Source organism: Vigna unguiculata, chromosome 2 (genome assembly GCF_004118075.2).
Source record: "Vigna unguiculata cultivar IT97K-499-35 chromosome 2, ASM411807v1, whole genome shotgun sequence".
NCBI classification, from domain to species: domain Eukaryota; kingdom Viridiplantae; phylum Streptophyta; class Magnoliopsida; order Fabales; family Fabaceae; genus Vigna; species Vigna unguiculata.
This window is the reverse complement of record NC_040280.1, coordinates 1,035,059-1,048,037: the sequence shown is the minus strand read 5'-3', so window position 1 is coordinate 1,048,037 and position 12,979 is coordinate 1,035,059. Positions and strand designations below refer to the sequence as shown.

At 34.4% G+C, this 12,979-nt stretch overlaps 2 protein-coding genes across 2 annotated transcripts; both read left to right on the top strand.

Annotated features, from left to right (window-relative positions):
• Positions 1-1,503: 1,503 nt before the first annotated feature.
• Positions 1,504-6,611, top strand: LOC114166229 (putative two-component response regulator ARR20). The gene is made up of 7 exons (XM_028050937.1): positions 1,504-1,625; positions 1,819-2,029; positions 2,438-2,514; positions 2,604-2,640; positions 4,927-5,056; positions 5,430-5,658; positions 6,180-6,611. Exons 2-7 carry the CDS (start codon positions 1,903-1,905, stop codon positions 6,459-6,461), a joined length of 882 nt encoding a protein of 293 aa, XP_027906738.1. The 5' UTR covers positions 1,504-1,625; positions 1,819-1,902; the 3' UTR covers positions 6,462-6,611.
• Positions 6,612-9,395: 2,784 nt separating this feature from the next.
• Positions 9,396-10,911, top strand: LOC114173582. The gene is made up of 4 exons (XM_028058068.1): positions 9,396-9,798; positions 9,892-10,088; positions 10,239-10,511; positions 10,669-10,911. Exons 1-4 carry the CDS (start codon positions 9,396-9,398, stop codon positions 10,909-10,911), a joined length of 1,116 nt encoding a protein of 371 aa, XP_027913869.1.
• Positions 10,912-12,979: the final 2,068 nt, after the last annotated feature.

Here is a 12,979-nt window from a genome sequence, read left to right as displayed (position 1 = left end):
ATTAGTCACTAAATAGAGATCAACTTAGACACTAATTCTTTGAGTAGCCAAAACCTTTTTAAGTAATGTTAGTGACAAATTTAAAGTCTAATTCACTAATAAATTATAAATTTTTATTCATAATTTAGACTAATTTAAAGATAAAAATTTTTTAGTTTATAAATTAGAATATAAATTAGTCATTATAACCAATTATTTTTTGTCTCTAAAACTGAGATTTTTGTAGATAAGTTAAACAAAAATAAAAGTATACATTTTGTATAAGTGAAATATTTAATATTTTTAATTTATGAAAGAAATTTCTAAATTCATCTTATCTTGTTATGTTCTTCTCTTATATCTATTTTTGTTTTAGATATAACCAATTAGGCCAGTACATAAAAGTCTAATTTAACAAATATTAGTAAAAAATTGTATTTTGAATCAAAAACCAAACAATTTAAACATAGTTTCTGATATAGTTATTGTAAAAATCGGTAATATTACAATATCTATTCATGATTACTTCTCACAACCTGAGACATATGGCAAGTGCACATTTTATTTTTTATTTTACATAAAAAGCACAAGGTATTAACAATATCAATATATATATATATATATATATATATATATATATATATATATATATAATAATAATAATAATAATAATAATAATAATAATCATTAATCATTAATCATCGAAAAGACGATTTATTTTTATAATAGCTACTTTATATGTAGTATATAGAGCTTTTTCATTTCTTTGATAAGTACAAACTTTTTTACATCTTTATTAAAAGTAGACTCCAATAAATAATTAAAGAAAATATAAACTAAAGAATTATTTTTGAAAAGGATAAAAAGTAAATAAATTAGATTCCTTCTAACTTAAATTTAAGAAAAATAAGTGTTATACAAAAATATTTTAATTTTAGTGCATGATCATATAATGTAAAATTTTGTGATGTTAGTCAGTAAAAAATAATATTTTGATAGATTGATAATAATAATTAAGAAAATAATGTTGATAATAATTCGTAATTGAAGAATATGATTAATATTTTTTTGATAGTCTTTTTTTTCAATTATAATTTTCAGTCATGACTTTCAAAATCGAAACTTTTCTTAAAGATACCAAATCTAGTTTTAGTTTCAGTTGTTAGTACGATAACTTGTCACTAAACAATAAAGAAAATTGTTTATATGAATAACATTATCGTGTTTACGCATCAATGAAACAGTTGTGATGAGAAGAGAAGAAAACAAAAACCTGAAAAGTAATTTGATGGCATCCATGTATTCCCCCCAAGTGATTATGACGATGTTGTCGCATATATTACTATTACTGGTCTATCTAGAGAGAGAGAGAGAGAGAGAGAGAGAGAGAGAGAGTGCGTAAAAAGGAAACTAGAAAGAGAGACAAAGGTCAAAGTTTGGCAACACACGAGACACTATATATATATTGGCATAACTAGGCATAATCATTTCGTATGAGCAAGCAAAACAACATATATCAGAGTTCAGAAGCCTCCTCGTGATTATTTTTTGGTTTCGTTTCTTTGATTTTTTACTCTTTCGTTTTTCCTTTTTGTCATTTCGCTAGCTGCGTACACGCTGGAAGCAGCAACAGCACCTACCATAAGGTATTATCAGTGACATGTTCGGGAATTTGCAGGACTTCTTCCCCTGTCATGTCCTTTTCTCTCGATATTTTCCCCTTTCACTATGATGATTCTGTGTTCTCTTCCTCATTTTTTTTCTCTTTTCCTAAGGAGAAAAGCTGCATGCATGGCATGCTTTTTTCTTAATCCTCTCTTCTTCTTCTTCTTATATAAGGACCTTCAAGTTGTGGAGCACGAATGGTAATAGGGGTGTTTGGTTTCACAACTGGAAAGTGAAGCTCTTTGAGGAGAACACAAAATGGGTAGTTGTGGAAGAGAAGGTGTAGTGAGACAGTATATAAGATCAAAAGTCCCTCGTTTAAGATGGACCCCTGAACTTCATCGTTGCTTTGTTTATGCCATTGAAACTCTCGGAGGTCATCACAGTGAGTACATTGTTTTCACCAAACTACAAATTTTCTATGCTTTTGTTCATAGTTTCTCTCTCTCTCTCTCTCTCTCTCTCTCTCTCTCTTTGCTTTTCTTAGATCCCATAAACACAAGGACAAAAAGCTTAATTATTACATGTGTTGTTAATGTTAACTTTTTCATCAGAATTGAAGCCTCACTTTATGTAGAAGGAAATGGGGGAATCGAAAGACAGACAAAAATAATAAATGTTGTAGATGACATGAGAAAATGAGGTAGAAAAATAAATGAAATGAGATAAAAAAAGTAAATGTGTGTTGGCTATTTTCTTCGTTATCTTTGTCTGATTTTCATTACTACATACTATGATGAATTTGTAGTGAAAGATTTACCATTTTTGTGCTTTTTTTTATTCATATGTGCAGAGGCAACTCCTAAGCTTGTTCTTCAATTGATGGATGTTAAAGGGCTCACAATTTCACATGTCAAGAGCCATCTGCAGGTTGGTTTTAATCTGCTTAATTAACACAAAATTGGCAATTTCATACATTAATTTGTGCTTCTTTATTCCTCTTTTTCAAAAATAACCAGATGTACAGAAGCATGAAAGGTGATTCCTGCAGACAAGGTACCAATACGTTGTTCATTTGACCTTTCTTTACTGAAAAACACTATTGCTCTTCAATACTTTCTGCTACCCTCATCTGCCTATGCTTTGTGTTCATAAAGTCATGTTTATCTACGGATTTTGAAATATAATAATGAGAGTATGTACATTAAGAAAAGTTAAGGTTTTATATATGGTAATTATGTTAATATGGGCATCAATCATTCTTTCATTACTCTAAAATATTACCTTTTATGTTGCATATTTTACATGAGTTATCAACGTATATATACTTGTTTTGGTGATCCAAATTTATGTGGTCACATACCAGCTTGAAATAGGACTTGCCAATTGAAAAATAACACCTGCATATTTAACTAAACTAACATAAAGTTTTGTATATTCTCAAATAGAGAAGACATTCTGATAATGATAGAAAGTGTCTCCATAGCATTCCTTTTTATGGTTTACATAAAAGAAAATGGACTCATCAGATCGATGGAAGAGAGAGAAGTCTCTTACCCACTTTTACCCGCTTTTGGTAAAAAAAAAAAAAACTTTTTTATCATAAAATAGTGGAGAAACAGGGTAAAAAAAATATAAAGTGATATGTTAGACACCCTATTTTATTTTTATTTTTATCAAAAGGGGTTGTAAAATGAAAGTAAAAGAAATGAACAGTGTCAAAGAATCATTTTTGAATTTTGTTTACCTTAAGTGTTCTTATTTATAAAGTAGCTAGGATGAGTTCTTCATCTCCTGGTTTATAAAGTGATCCATTATTTAAAAATGGATTTTTGACATCTTGCAATTTTACGCTGTGCCCCTTACGTTTCCCTTTTATGGTTAACACTGTACAAAAGAAAGAGAAAAGGAAACATTTCCCATTTTTTCAGTATAATAAGAAGAAGAAACCCACTTCAAAATTTCTTTTATTTTTTCTTTATAACCAAGATGAGTTTTTCCTTAATTTTATTGAGAAAAAATATTAGTTAAAGTGAAATGAATAGCTTGGTTGAAGCATTGATTGGTGAACAGGATTAATATTGATGATCTGCATGTCGTACATTGAATAATGTAGATGCTTTCTGCATTTAAAGCATGCAGGTATAGACTCACTCTATCGATGGTTGTTTCTCTTATTGGTTAATAGTTTGTGGTTGAAAAGCAGAGCAAAAAGCTAGCCTCCATGCATGAGTTTAGCAAATTCTCAACACCAATGTTGCTCATTAAGTAGTCCTTTTCGTGTCTATAGTTGATGCCACAATAGACAAAGGAGAATCATAAACCATTCTGCTTTTACCATCTTATAATGGTATTTTTATGAAACCCACGACTTTTCTGCTTTCAACATTTAATATACCTTCATTAATTAATTACCTCTGTGTGCAAATCCCATTGCTGCTTTAGTTTCACCCATCTCTAAACTTTTCATTCTTCCTCCAATCATATTATTTTAGTGTAACTATTCATCAACTTTCTAAATAACTACTTTTGTATAAAGAAATCTAATAGCCATCACTTTTTTTTTTTGGGAAATCTTTAATATAAAAAATTAAAGAAAAATTGATAAAAATTTTAATATTAGTTATTTAGTGGGATATAAACATAATAAAAGTAATTTTTATAATATAATACTCATTATTTCTTTTATCTTTATTATATATATATATATTAAGAATTCAAATATAAGTTAAAAATTTTGTATTGAATAGAAATAAAGTGACATATGAGTAAAATAAAACTCGCAAACATGGAATGTTATGTTGAAAATAATGGTAGATTTTGTATGAGTAATTTTTTTACTTATTAGTGATAAACCTCTCGAGTCTATCGTTTTGAAAAATTTTAAATTTTCCGAGTGTATCTTCCTAACAATTTTTCAATAATGATACGAGTGAACCAGCTTTACTAACAAACATGTCTTGCGGTAAAAAAATTATTATAATATCTTGTATAAACAACTCATAATTCATTAGAGTTAATCGGTATATTATATTTTCTTAGAAAATTTTTAAAATATTTATTTTTAAACTTTTTTACCCGTATAAACAACCCAAAATAATTCTCTTTCCCTCCATCTTCATTCCATCCTCTCCGCCAATCAAAGGGAACGGTACATGAAACATTTTTGTTTTTGTTTTTCATGCATATAGTTGAAATCCCAGAATCTTAAAAGAAGAAAAAGGCTACATGCAGTTTCACTCTAACTAACGATATTTTGTTTCAAAGTGTTGAATGTTTTCACTAAATGTTATTCTACTTTTAATTCCTTGTCTGATGGTTATCGATGGTTATCTGTGACAGACAAGACTTCCACCCAACATAGAAAACAACGTGATGATGAAGTGGGTGATGTTGGTTTCCACTATTGCTTCAAATCCATTGGAAAAGAATCTGATTCCCAACCCAGCTGCAGTGATTTCTCCCTTAAAAGGTCAGCTTAACTTCATGTTTCAAATAAACAATACAACAACTTTATACAATTTTTCAATCACAGATCAACATGTATACAAAAATCTCATTATTTTATACTTATTATTTAGAAAGTACACTAAAAAAGATGTATGATTAGTCAAGAATATGTAACTTTTTTTTTTACTCTAATAATTAAAAAACTCTGGGTTCTTTGCTTATTGAAATAATTTCAAACTTTTCAAAGGACTAAAAAGTGGTACAACATAAGTAAAGTAACAAAACAAAAGTGGTTGGTCTTTGCTTGATCTCTGACTTTTCTGAGGCAACTTTTACTTTTAAGCAAGAAAAGAAAAAGAAAAATATGAAGTAATTAACGTTTGGATTCTCCACAGAGCTAGAATCGAGAAGACAAGTTTTCTCTCATCAGGATTCCCACAATGCAGCCAAAGAATATGTGAAGCAGTACTCCCAAATCCATACACTACTTTTTATGATTACCTGCAGAGCATGGCTGAGCAGAAGGGAATAAAGAAGATTTGTGCTGCTTCAATATTTCAGACTCAATCCCTTTCCACAACCTTTCTTCCCATGCTACCAACCCAACCATCAGATTTCCTCCAGGTACTCTTATTGTAGACACAATCTATCTATCCTTTTGTACTTCATCTGTCCTTCTTCAACATTAATTATACACCTTCAAGTGGATTGTAAAATTGGTTATGGCTTTTCAACTAAAGTTCTTGTTTTAGATTTAAAAAAAAAAATCTCAAAACCAAATTTCTTGGTAACAGGACCCGCTTACCCTACAAACATAAACTGAAAATGACAGCCTCCTTGTGAAAAATATCAATTCAAATCATCAAAGTTAACTCTTATACTTTCTACATACTCAGAGATAATCATCTTCAACTGTTCCTTACTAAATGCCGTGGAGAATTAGTCTCTTTGATACTTACCCATGTGCTTTGTTCCCTTAATATTGCCCTCTTTGTCCATAGTTTGTGCATATAACAAAAACATGTTAGACCCATTTTGGTTACAAAGTCCACGTGAATAAGTTTCTGCAGAATGAATGAAAAAAAAAAAAATGGCCTTGTCACTTTCTGATGGGTGCTGTGTTCCTTTCTCACTATGTTGGACAGGTTGCCTACTTAAATGAGAAACAGCCTTTGAATGAAGTTGAGAAGAGTTGTAGGGTACAAGCAGAGGATGAAGACATGGGAGGCTGTGAGTTGTCACTGTCCATCTCATTGCCTCAGCCATATCCTTCTTCTCAGAGAAGTAATGCTTCTTCAGTCAGCGAGATCAGTGAGGCCTTTTCATTATGCCCTAAGTTTAACAACAACAACAACAACTACATGGGATGTTCTACTTCTTCTAATGTTTCAAACAAAGTTAATGTCGACCTATCTTTGGCCATTTGAATGTCACCTTCATTTTACAGATGAATAGTGGTTTTAAGGAGCATAATTACCTTCTTTTTATGTATTCTAGAAGAGTTGAATCCAGTGTTAGCATACCAAGAAAATTGCTGTTATCTCTTAGAAGGGTGTGTTCAAGATGAGTGTGTAACTGTTCGGTAAAGTTCTATAATTTAATTTCATTGTTGTGACATGTTTTGATGTAAAATTATAATCGAGATTAATTTAGGTTCACGTTTTTGTTTTTATAGCAAATTAAAATTAGTTTTACCTGATTCTAAAATGAAGGTATCCTGAACTTGTATCAGCTCCGACCCATCCATGTTAAATGCGTAACAGCCGTGACGATGAACGTGAGATTCTGTGATGACAAGCCCCTTCATGAAATTTTGCATCAACAATGTCTCAGTGTGTAATCTCTTGACATAATGAAGAGAGAAATCTTCTGGGATTTGTTGGATGCTTTTAGAGAGAAACCTGTGATAACTTGCCTATTAACATTTATTAAAAATAATAATAAAGGTATTAGAAGTGGATCTGATCCGTTTTCTTTTTACCTCCCAATCTTTTACTATTTAACATCAATGAGAACTTGTTATGCTATGTCACGGTTTCAACAAAATCCTAATCCCAGTTAGTTTTGGGCTAGTAAACGTGGTTTAAAGGTTTCTTCACCATTCTGTAAATTCATTAAGGTATCAATTGGTGAGATATGATTTGATTATTTCACTAACAGTCTTTTTGCATCTTAAATCCAGGAATGAACTTTTCAAAAGCTAAAGAAAATTCGAACCTGAAAAGCATAAGCTGGGTGAGGCAAGACCATGATCCCACATTACATTATTTCCAATCTTTATTCATACAAAAGACTAATCACTCTCTATGACTAATTTTTATTTTAAAAAAAATAATCACTGACAACTTTTATTGCATATCTCTACCTTCTAACAACATTTTTTCCTTCAACAAGACTTTGCTTATACTCAAACCAACTATTTTGGTCTTCTTTTAAACATGCTCAGGAATTGATAATGCTGCAGCCTAATATATTTTGCAGACGGGCCTAAACATGTTGGGCAGATCGATCTGCATTGCAACTCTTATTCAAAACTTATTCACTTTTCATAATATTTTTTTTTATGTTTTCATAATTCAAATAAAATACAATACATAACATTCATAAATTTCAAACAAAGTCCAAATAACTCATTTCAATAGTGTTAAATGTGAAACCCCTTTTAACATTTCTCTTTCTCCGTTAGAAGAAACCATCATACTTCACTTCCTCATCCTCTCTACTCCTCAATTCTCTCCCAACCTCTCTCCTCAAACTGTTGCCACCTCACTGTCTGCCTGTTTTGTGCTCAGATTCTGGAAGGACCAACCCAACAGGACCCTCTACAGCTTCCTCCTAGGTAGGTTCCCTCTCTATTTTGGTTCAATTCCAACTAGGATCACTAGTTAACCTCTGAATTATAGGTCTGATTGTGTGATTCTCCCTTCTCCATGTCTTGGTGATGGTTTCTCCATATTAAATTGAGATTTCTGCCCTCTTGCAATTTACTTGACTCCACCAAACTGAATTCTTAGGAAAAAGGTAAGGGAAGCTAACTTTTCACTCAATTTTCAGGTAAAATGTGTCTCTAAGTGATTGGATTGCATGATCATGTGTTTAATTGATGTTTGGAACTGCTTGTTGTGTGAAATTGAGTTTTGAGTGAATTTGCGTGGCTCTGCATGTGAAGAACATATGGGAATTGAGTTTTGTGTGTCTTTCTCTTTTGCAATGATCACCCTTAATGATTGGCGTGAGCAACCAAAAGTGCAGGTGAGGATACACCCCTCCTGGATAGGAGTTGAGTAGTGTTTGAGCACTTCCAACAGTAGCTTTCACCCTTTGTTTTGATTAGATGGTTGGGTGTTTTGTAACCCCTTTCTTAGTTAAGGTTGTATGTATAGGCAGTACATGTATGGTTAACTAAGGATGACTGTATTGATACTTTATACCGGCCTATTCCTATCATTTGCTTGAATTATCATAATATAATGTTTTGTTTGATAGCATAAAAACTATTAAACCGGAATGTTACATTTTTGGTATCAAAGCGATGGTTCCTTTAGGATCTGTAGGTGTGAGCTTGTTTAGTTTCTGTTGTGTGTTCCTCGTAGTGTCTTTGGCATGGTTGTGGTACTTGTTAGCTAATCTGATGGTTCCTTTGTTGTGTGGTCAGAGCTATGGCACCTAAGCCTCCTCCTCCTCCTATTCCAAACCTAGATAATCCTCATTTGGTGGGAGCAATTGAGGCGATGATTGCAGCCATGCAGCAACAGAATGCTAACATGATGAATCAACAAATCCTAGCTTTGCAACAGATGAAGTCTGCAAGACTAGCAGCAGAGGCGACTCAGTAGAGGCACTTGGAAGACCTGCATCAGCTAGGAGAAAATCGTTCGGCAGCTGGTTCTTCCCAAGCTTCACTACCACGAGTGCAAGAGTGGAGTTTGGAGGATTTCCTACAACATCATCCATCCCGTTTTGATGGCAAGGTTAGCCCAAATGGAGCCGATCAGTGGATGCGGGACATGGAACGAATCTATGATGCAAAGAGATGTCCTGTAGAGAACAGATTAGCATACACTGAGTATCTTCTTGCTGGAGAGGTTGTGCATTGGTGGTCCAACATGAAGATGATGTTGGAGGATAGTAGGGAACCCATCACTTGGGAGTTGTTCAAGAAGAAGTTCAATGTTGAGTACTTCCCAGATAGTGTGAGGTACGCAAAGGAGGTTGAGTTCTTGCAGCTGATGCAAGGAGACATGTCAGTATCGGAGTACGCTGAAAAGTTTAAACACTTGGGCAGATTTCACACCTTAAAGATGGCGGAAGACTAGCAGTGTAGAAAGTTTGAGAATAGGTTGAGAGGTGATCTCAAACTCATGGTGGCTCCACTCTCTATCAAGGAATTCCCTGCCTTGGTAGAGAAGGCAAGAGTAATGGAGAAACTTAAGGCTAAAGTTGAAGCTCAGCAGAGGTCTCAACAGAAGGTGGGAGGACCATCTAGGTCCACGAGCAGACACGACGATAGGAGGAAGCCATACTCTAGGCCTCAGCCTCAAGGGCCTAGGAGGTTTTCACATCAGTCTCAACAGTCTCAGCCTTCTAGGCCACAGTGCTTTCATTGTGGGGGGGCCCGTCTGAGGAGTACTTGTCCCCAGCTCACTGGTAGGAGAACATGCCATAGGTGTGGCCAGGAGGGCCACTTCATCAAGGATTGCCCAGCTGGTAGGATTCCAGTGTCGAGGCCTCCATCACAGCCTCAGCCACATCAGACGAGGGGAGGTGCGAGACTATAGGCAGTTGGTCGGGTGTACGTCGTGACGGGTGCAGAGGCAGCTGGATCAGGTAACCTCATCATCGGGTCTTGTGTGATAGCTAGTAGGAGCTTACATGTTCTGTATGATTCGGGAGCGACACACTCTTTTGTGTCGGAATCTAGAGTGGTAGAGTTGGGTCTTTCGGTGAGGGAGCTCCAGTATGACCTAGTGGTGTCCACGCCTGCTTCTAGGTTAGTCAGAACCTCGATCGTGTGTGCTAGGTGTAAGATCGAGGTTGAGGGGCACAAGTATAGGGTAAACCTTATCTGTTTACCTTTGGAGGGGTTAGATGTCATTTTGGGAATGGATTGGCTATCTACCAATCACATTCTCATTAACTGCAACGAGAGAAAGGTGTTGTTTCCTAGCTTGGAAGATGAAGACCTGTTGATGTCCTCACAGTAGGTGGATAAAGCAATGAAGGAAGGATCTCAGTGTTTCATGATTCTGACTCAATTGTCCATTGAGACTGAAGGCGGATATATGGAGACACCTGTGGTAGGGGACTTCACAGATGTGTTTCCTGAGGACGTGCCTGGCTTACCCCCTTCTAGGGAGATCGAGTTCTCCATTGATCTGGTGCCAGGAGCAGGACCAGTGTCTATAGCACCCTACAAAATGGCTCCTGCTGAGCTAGTAGAGTTGAAGAAGCAGATTGGAGAGCTGCTAGAAAAAACAGTTTATTAGACCTAGTGTATCACCTTGGGGAGCGCCAATGTTACTGGTTAAAAAGAAAGACGGCAGTTCTAGATTCTGTGTGGATTATAAGCTACTAAATAAGTTAACCATCAAGAACAAGTACCCTCTGCCAAGAATTGACGACTTGATGGATTAGTTGCACAGTGCTGTAGTGTTTTCCAAGATTGATCTGAGATCAGGATACCATCAGATTCTAGTCAAGTCTGATGATGTGCAAAAGACCGCTTTCAGGTCCAGATACGGGCATTATGAGTATGTAGTGATGTCGTTTGGTGTGACTAACGCCCCCGCCTTGTTCATGGACTACATGAACAAAATCTTCAGGCCATTCCTAGACAAGTTCGTGGTGGTTTTCATCGACGGCATGCAGAGCATTTGAGAACAGTTTTGAGCATACTGAGAGAGAAGCAGCTGTAAGCAAAGCGGTCAAAGTGTGAGTTCTAGATGACTTCAGTCCAGTTCTTGGGGCACATGATCTCAGCTCAAGGCATATCCGTGGATCCATCTAAGGTGGAAGCTGTGTTAAAATGGGAGCGCCCTAAGTTAGTGACTGACAGTGGCGGAGCATTGTTAGGGCAGGGAGAGGCCATGGCCCCCCAAAGTTTTAATTTTTTTTTTATATTATAGATATTAAAAAATATATTATAATTAAATCAAATATTTTATTTCTTTTATAAACATAATAATTAATGTTAATAAATAATAAAATATAAAATTAAACATAATAAAAAATAAAGAATAAAAAGATTTATAAGATATTTTTTTATTTTTTTATTTATTATGGTTTGAATTTCTCACAAATTGTTCTCATATCCCACTCTCACCTGTTTTTTCTTGTTTTTGAAGAGAAAAAGATCTATTATTTTTGCTCTTATTTCTCCTCTGTCCTCTTCCATTCTCTTGGGAGAAAAGAAGAGGGTAATTCTTTGGTTTCAATTGATAGTGAAATATTAGTTTAATAATTTATTTAATGATCCTTTTTTATATTAATTGTTTATTTCATGAATATAGAAGAAAAAATATTGTATTGTGTGTTTTTTTTATAACCGAATATTAATTGTGGTTCCATTATATGTCTTGAGTTTCTCAGAAATTGTTCTCATATCTCATTCTGAGCTGTTTTCTTTTGTTTTTGAAGAGAAAAAGATTTATCATTTTTGCTCTTATTTATCCTCTATTCTCTTCCATACTCGAGGGAAAAAAAGAACGTAATTCTTTGGTCTCAATTGATAGTGAAATATTAGTTTAATAATTTATTTAATGAGCTTATTTTATATTAATTTTTTATTTTATGAACATAGAAGAAAAAATATTATATTGTGTGTTTTTTTATAACCGAATTTTAATTGTAGTTCCATTATATGTCTTGAGTTTCTCACAAATTGTTCTCACCTATCTTCTTTTGTTTCTGTAGAGGAAAAGATCTATTATTTTTGCTCTCATCTTTCAGCGGTTTTCTTCCATTCTTGAAGAAATAAAGAAGAAGGTAATTCTCTCTTGTCTCACTTGATAGTAAAATATTAGTTTAATCATTTATTTAATCAACCTCTTGTATATTAATTTTTTATTTTATAAAAATAGAAAAAAAATATTGTACTTTGTGTTTTTTATAACTGGATTTTAAGTGTGGTTTGATTATTATTGAATTTTCTTTTGACAATTTTTTAGATATGTGTGATATCTTTTTTAGTTATTGTTATACTAAATTATGTATTTAGTTTTATTTTATTAGTGACAATAATTAAATATATAAATTTTTGATGTATTATTTTGGCTCCCCCAACAATTTTCGTCAAGATCCGCCACTAGTGACTGAGATAAGGAGTTTTGTGGGGCTGGCGGGCTACTATAGGAGATTCATTGAGGGATTCTCTAAGATAGCGACACCCTTGACTCAACTAACTCGTAAAGACCAACCTTTTGCTTGGACCGACTGGTGTGAGGAGAGCTTCCTAGAGTTAAAGCAAAAGTTGACGAGTGCCTAGTGCTGGTGATCCCTGATACCAGTAAACCCTTTGAGGTTTACTGTGATGCCTCCTATCAGGGATTAGGATGTGTTCTGATGCAAGACCGGAGAGTGATGGCATACGCCTCAAGGCAGTTGAAGAATCATGAGAAGAACTACCCCACACACGACTTGAAGTTAGCAGCGGTGGTGTTTGCACTGAAGATCTGGAGACACTATCTATATGGTGCACAATTCCAGGTTTTTAGCGACCATAAGAGCCTGAAGTACCTGTTTGACCAAAAAGAGTTAAACATGAGGTAGAGGCGGTGGATGGAGTTCTTGAAAGACTTTGACTTCGAGCTGTTGTATCATCCGGGAAAGGCAAATATGGTGGCTGACGCCTTAGGCAGAAAAGCGGTTCATGCATCTCATATGATGGTCATGGAGTTAGACTTGGTGGAACAATTCAGAGACATGCGATTGCAGGTGGTTTTAGGTG

What these genes read in the sequence shown, in the direction of transcription:
- LOC114173582 (XM_028058068.1), top strand. Translation starts at nt 9,396, where the DNA reads ATGGTGGCTCCACTCTCTATCAAGGAATTCCCTGCCTTGGTAGAGAAG. An exon ending in GCCACATCAGACGAGGGGAG is followed by an intron (nt 9,799 to 9,891) that starts GTGCGAGACTAT and finishes CTTGTGTGATAG; the next exon opens with CTAGTAGGAGCTTACATGTT. An exon ending in TTGAGGGGCACAAGTATAGG is followed by an intron (nt 10,089 to 10,238) that starts GTAAACCTTATC and finishes TCCTCACAGTAG; the next exon opens with GTGGATAAAGCAATGAAGGA.
- LOC114166229 (XM_028050937.1), top strand. Translation starts at nt 1,903, where the DNA reads ATGGGTAGTTGTGGAAGAGAAGGTGTAGTGAGACAGTATATAAGATCA. An exon ending in ATGTCAAGAGCCATCTGCAG is followed by an intron (nt 2,515 to 2,603) that starts GTTGGTTTTAAT and finishes AAAAATAACCAG; the next exon opens with ATGTACAGAAGCATGAAAGG. An exon ending in AGGTGATTCCTGCAGACAAG is followed by an intron (nt 2,641 to 4,926) that starts GTACCAATACGT and finishes TATCTGTGACAG; the next exon opens with ACAAGACTTCCACCCAACAT.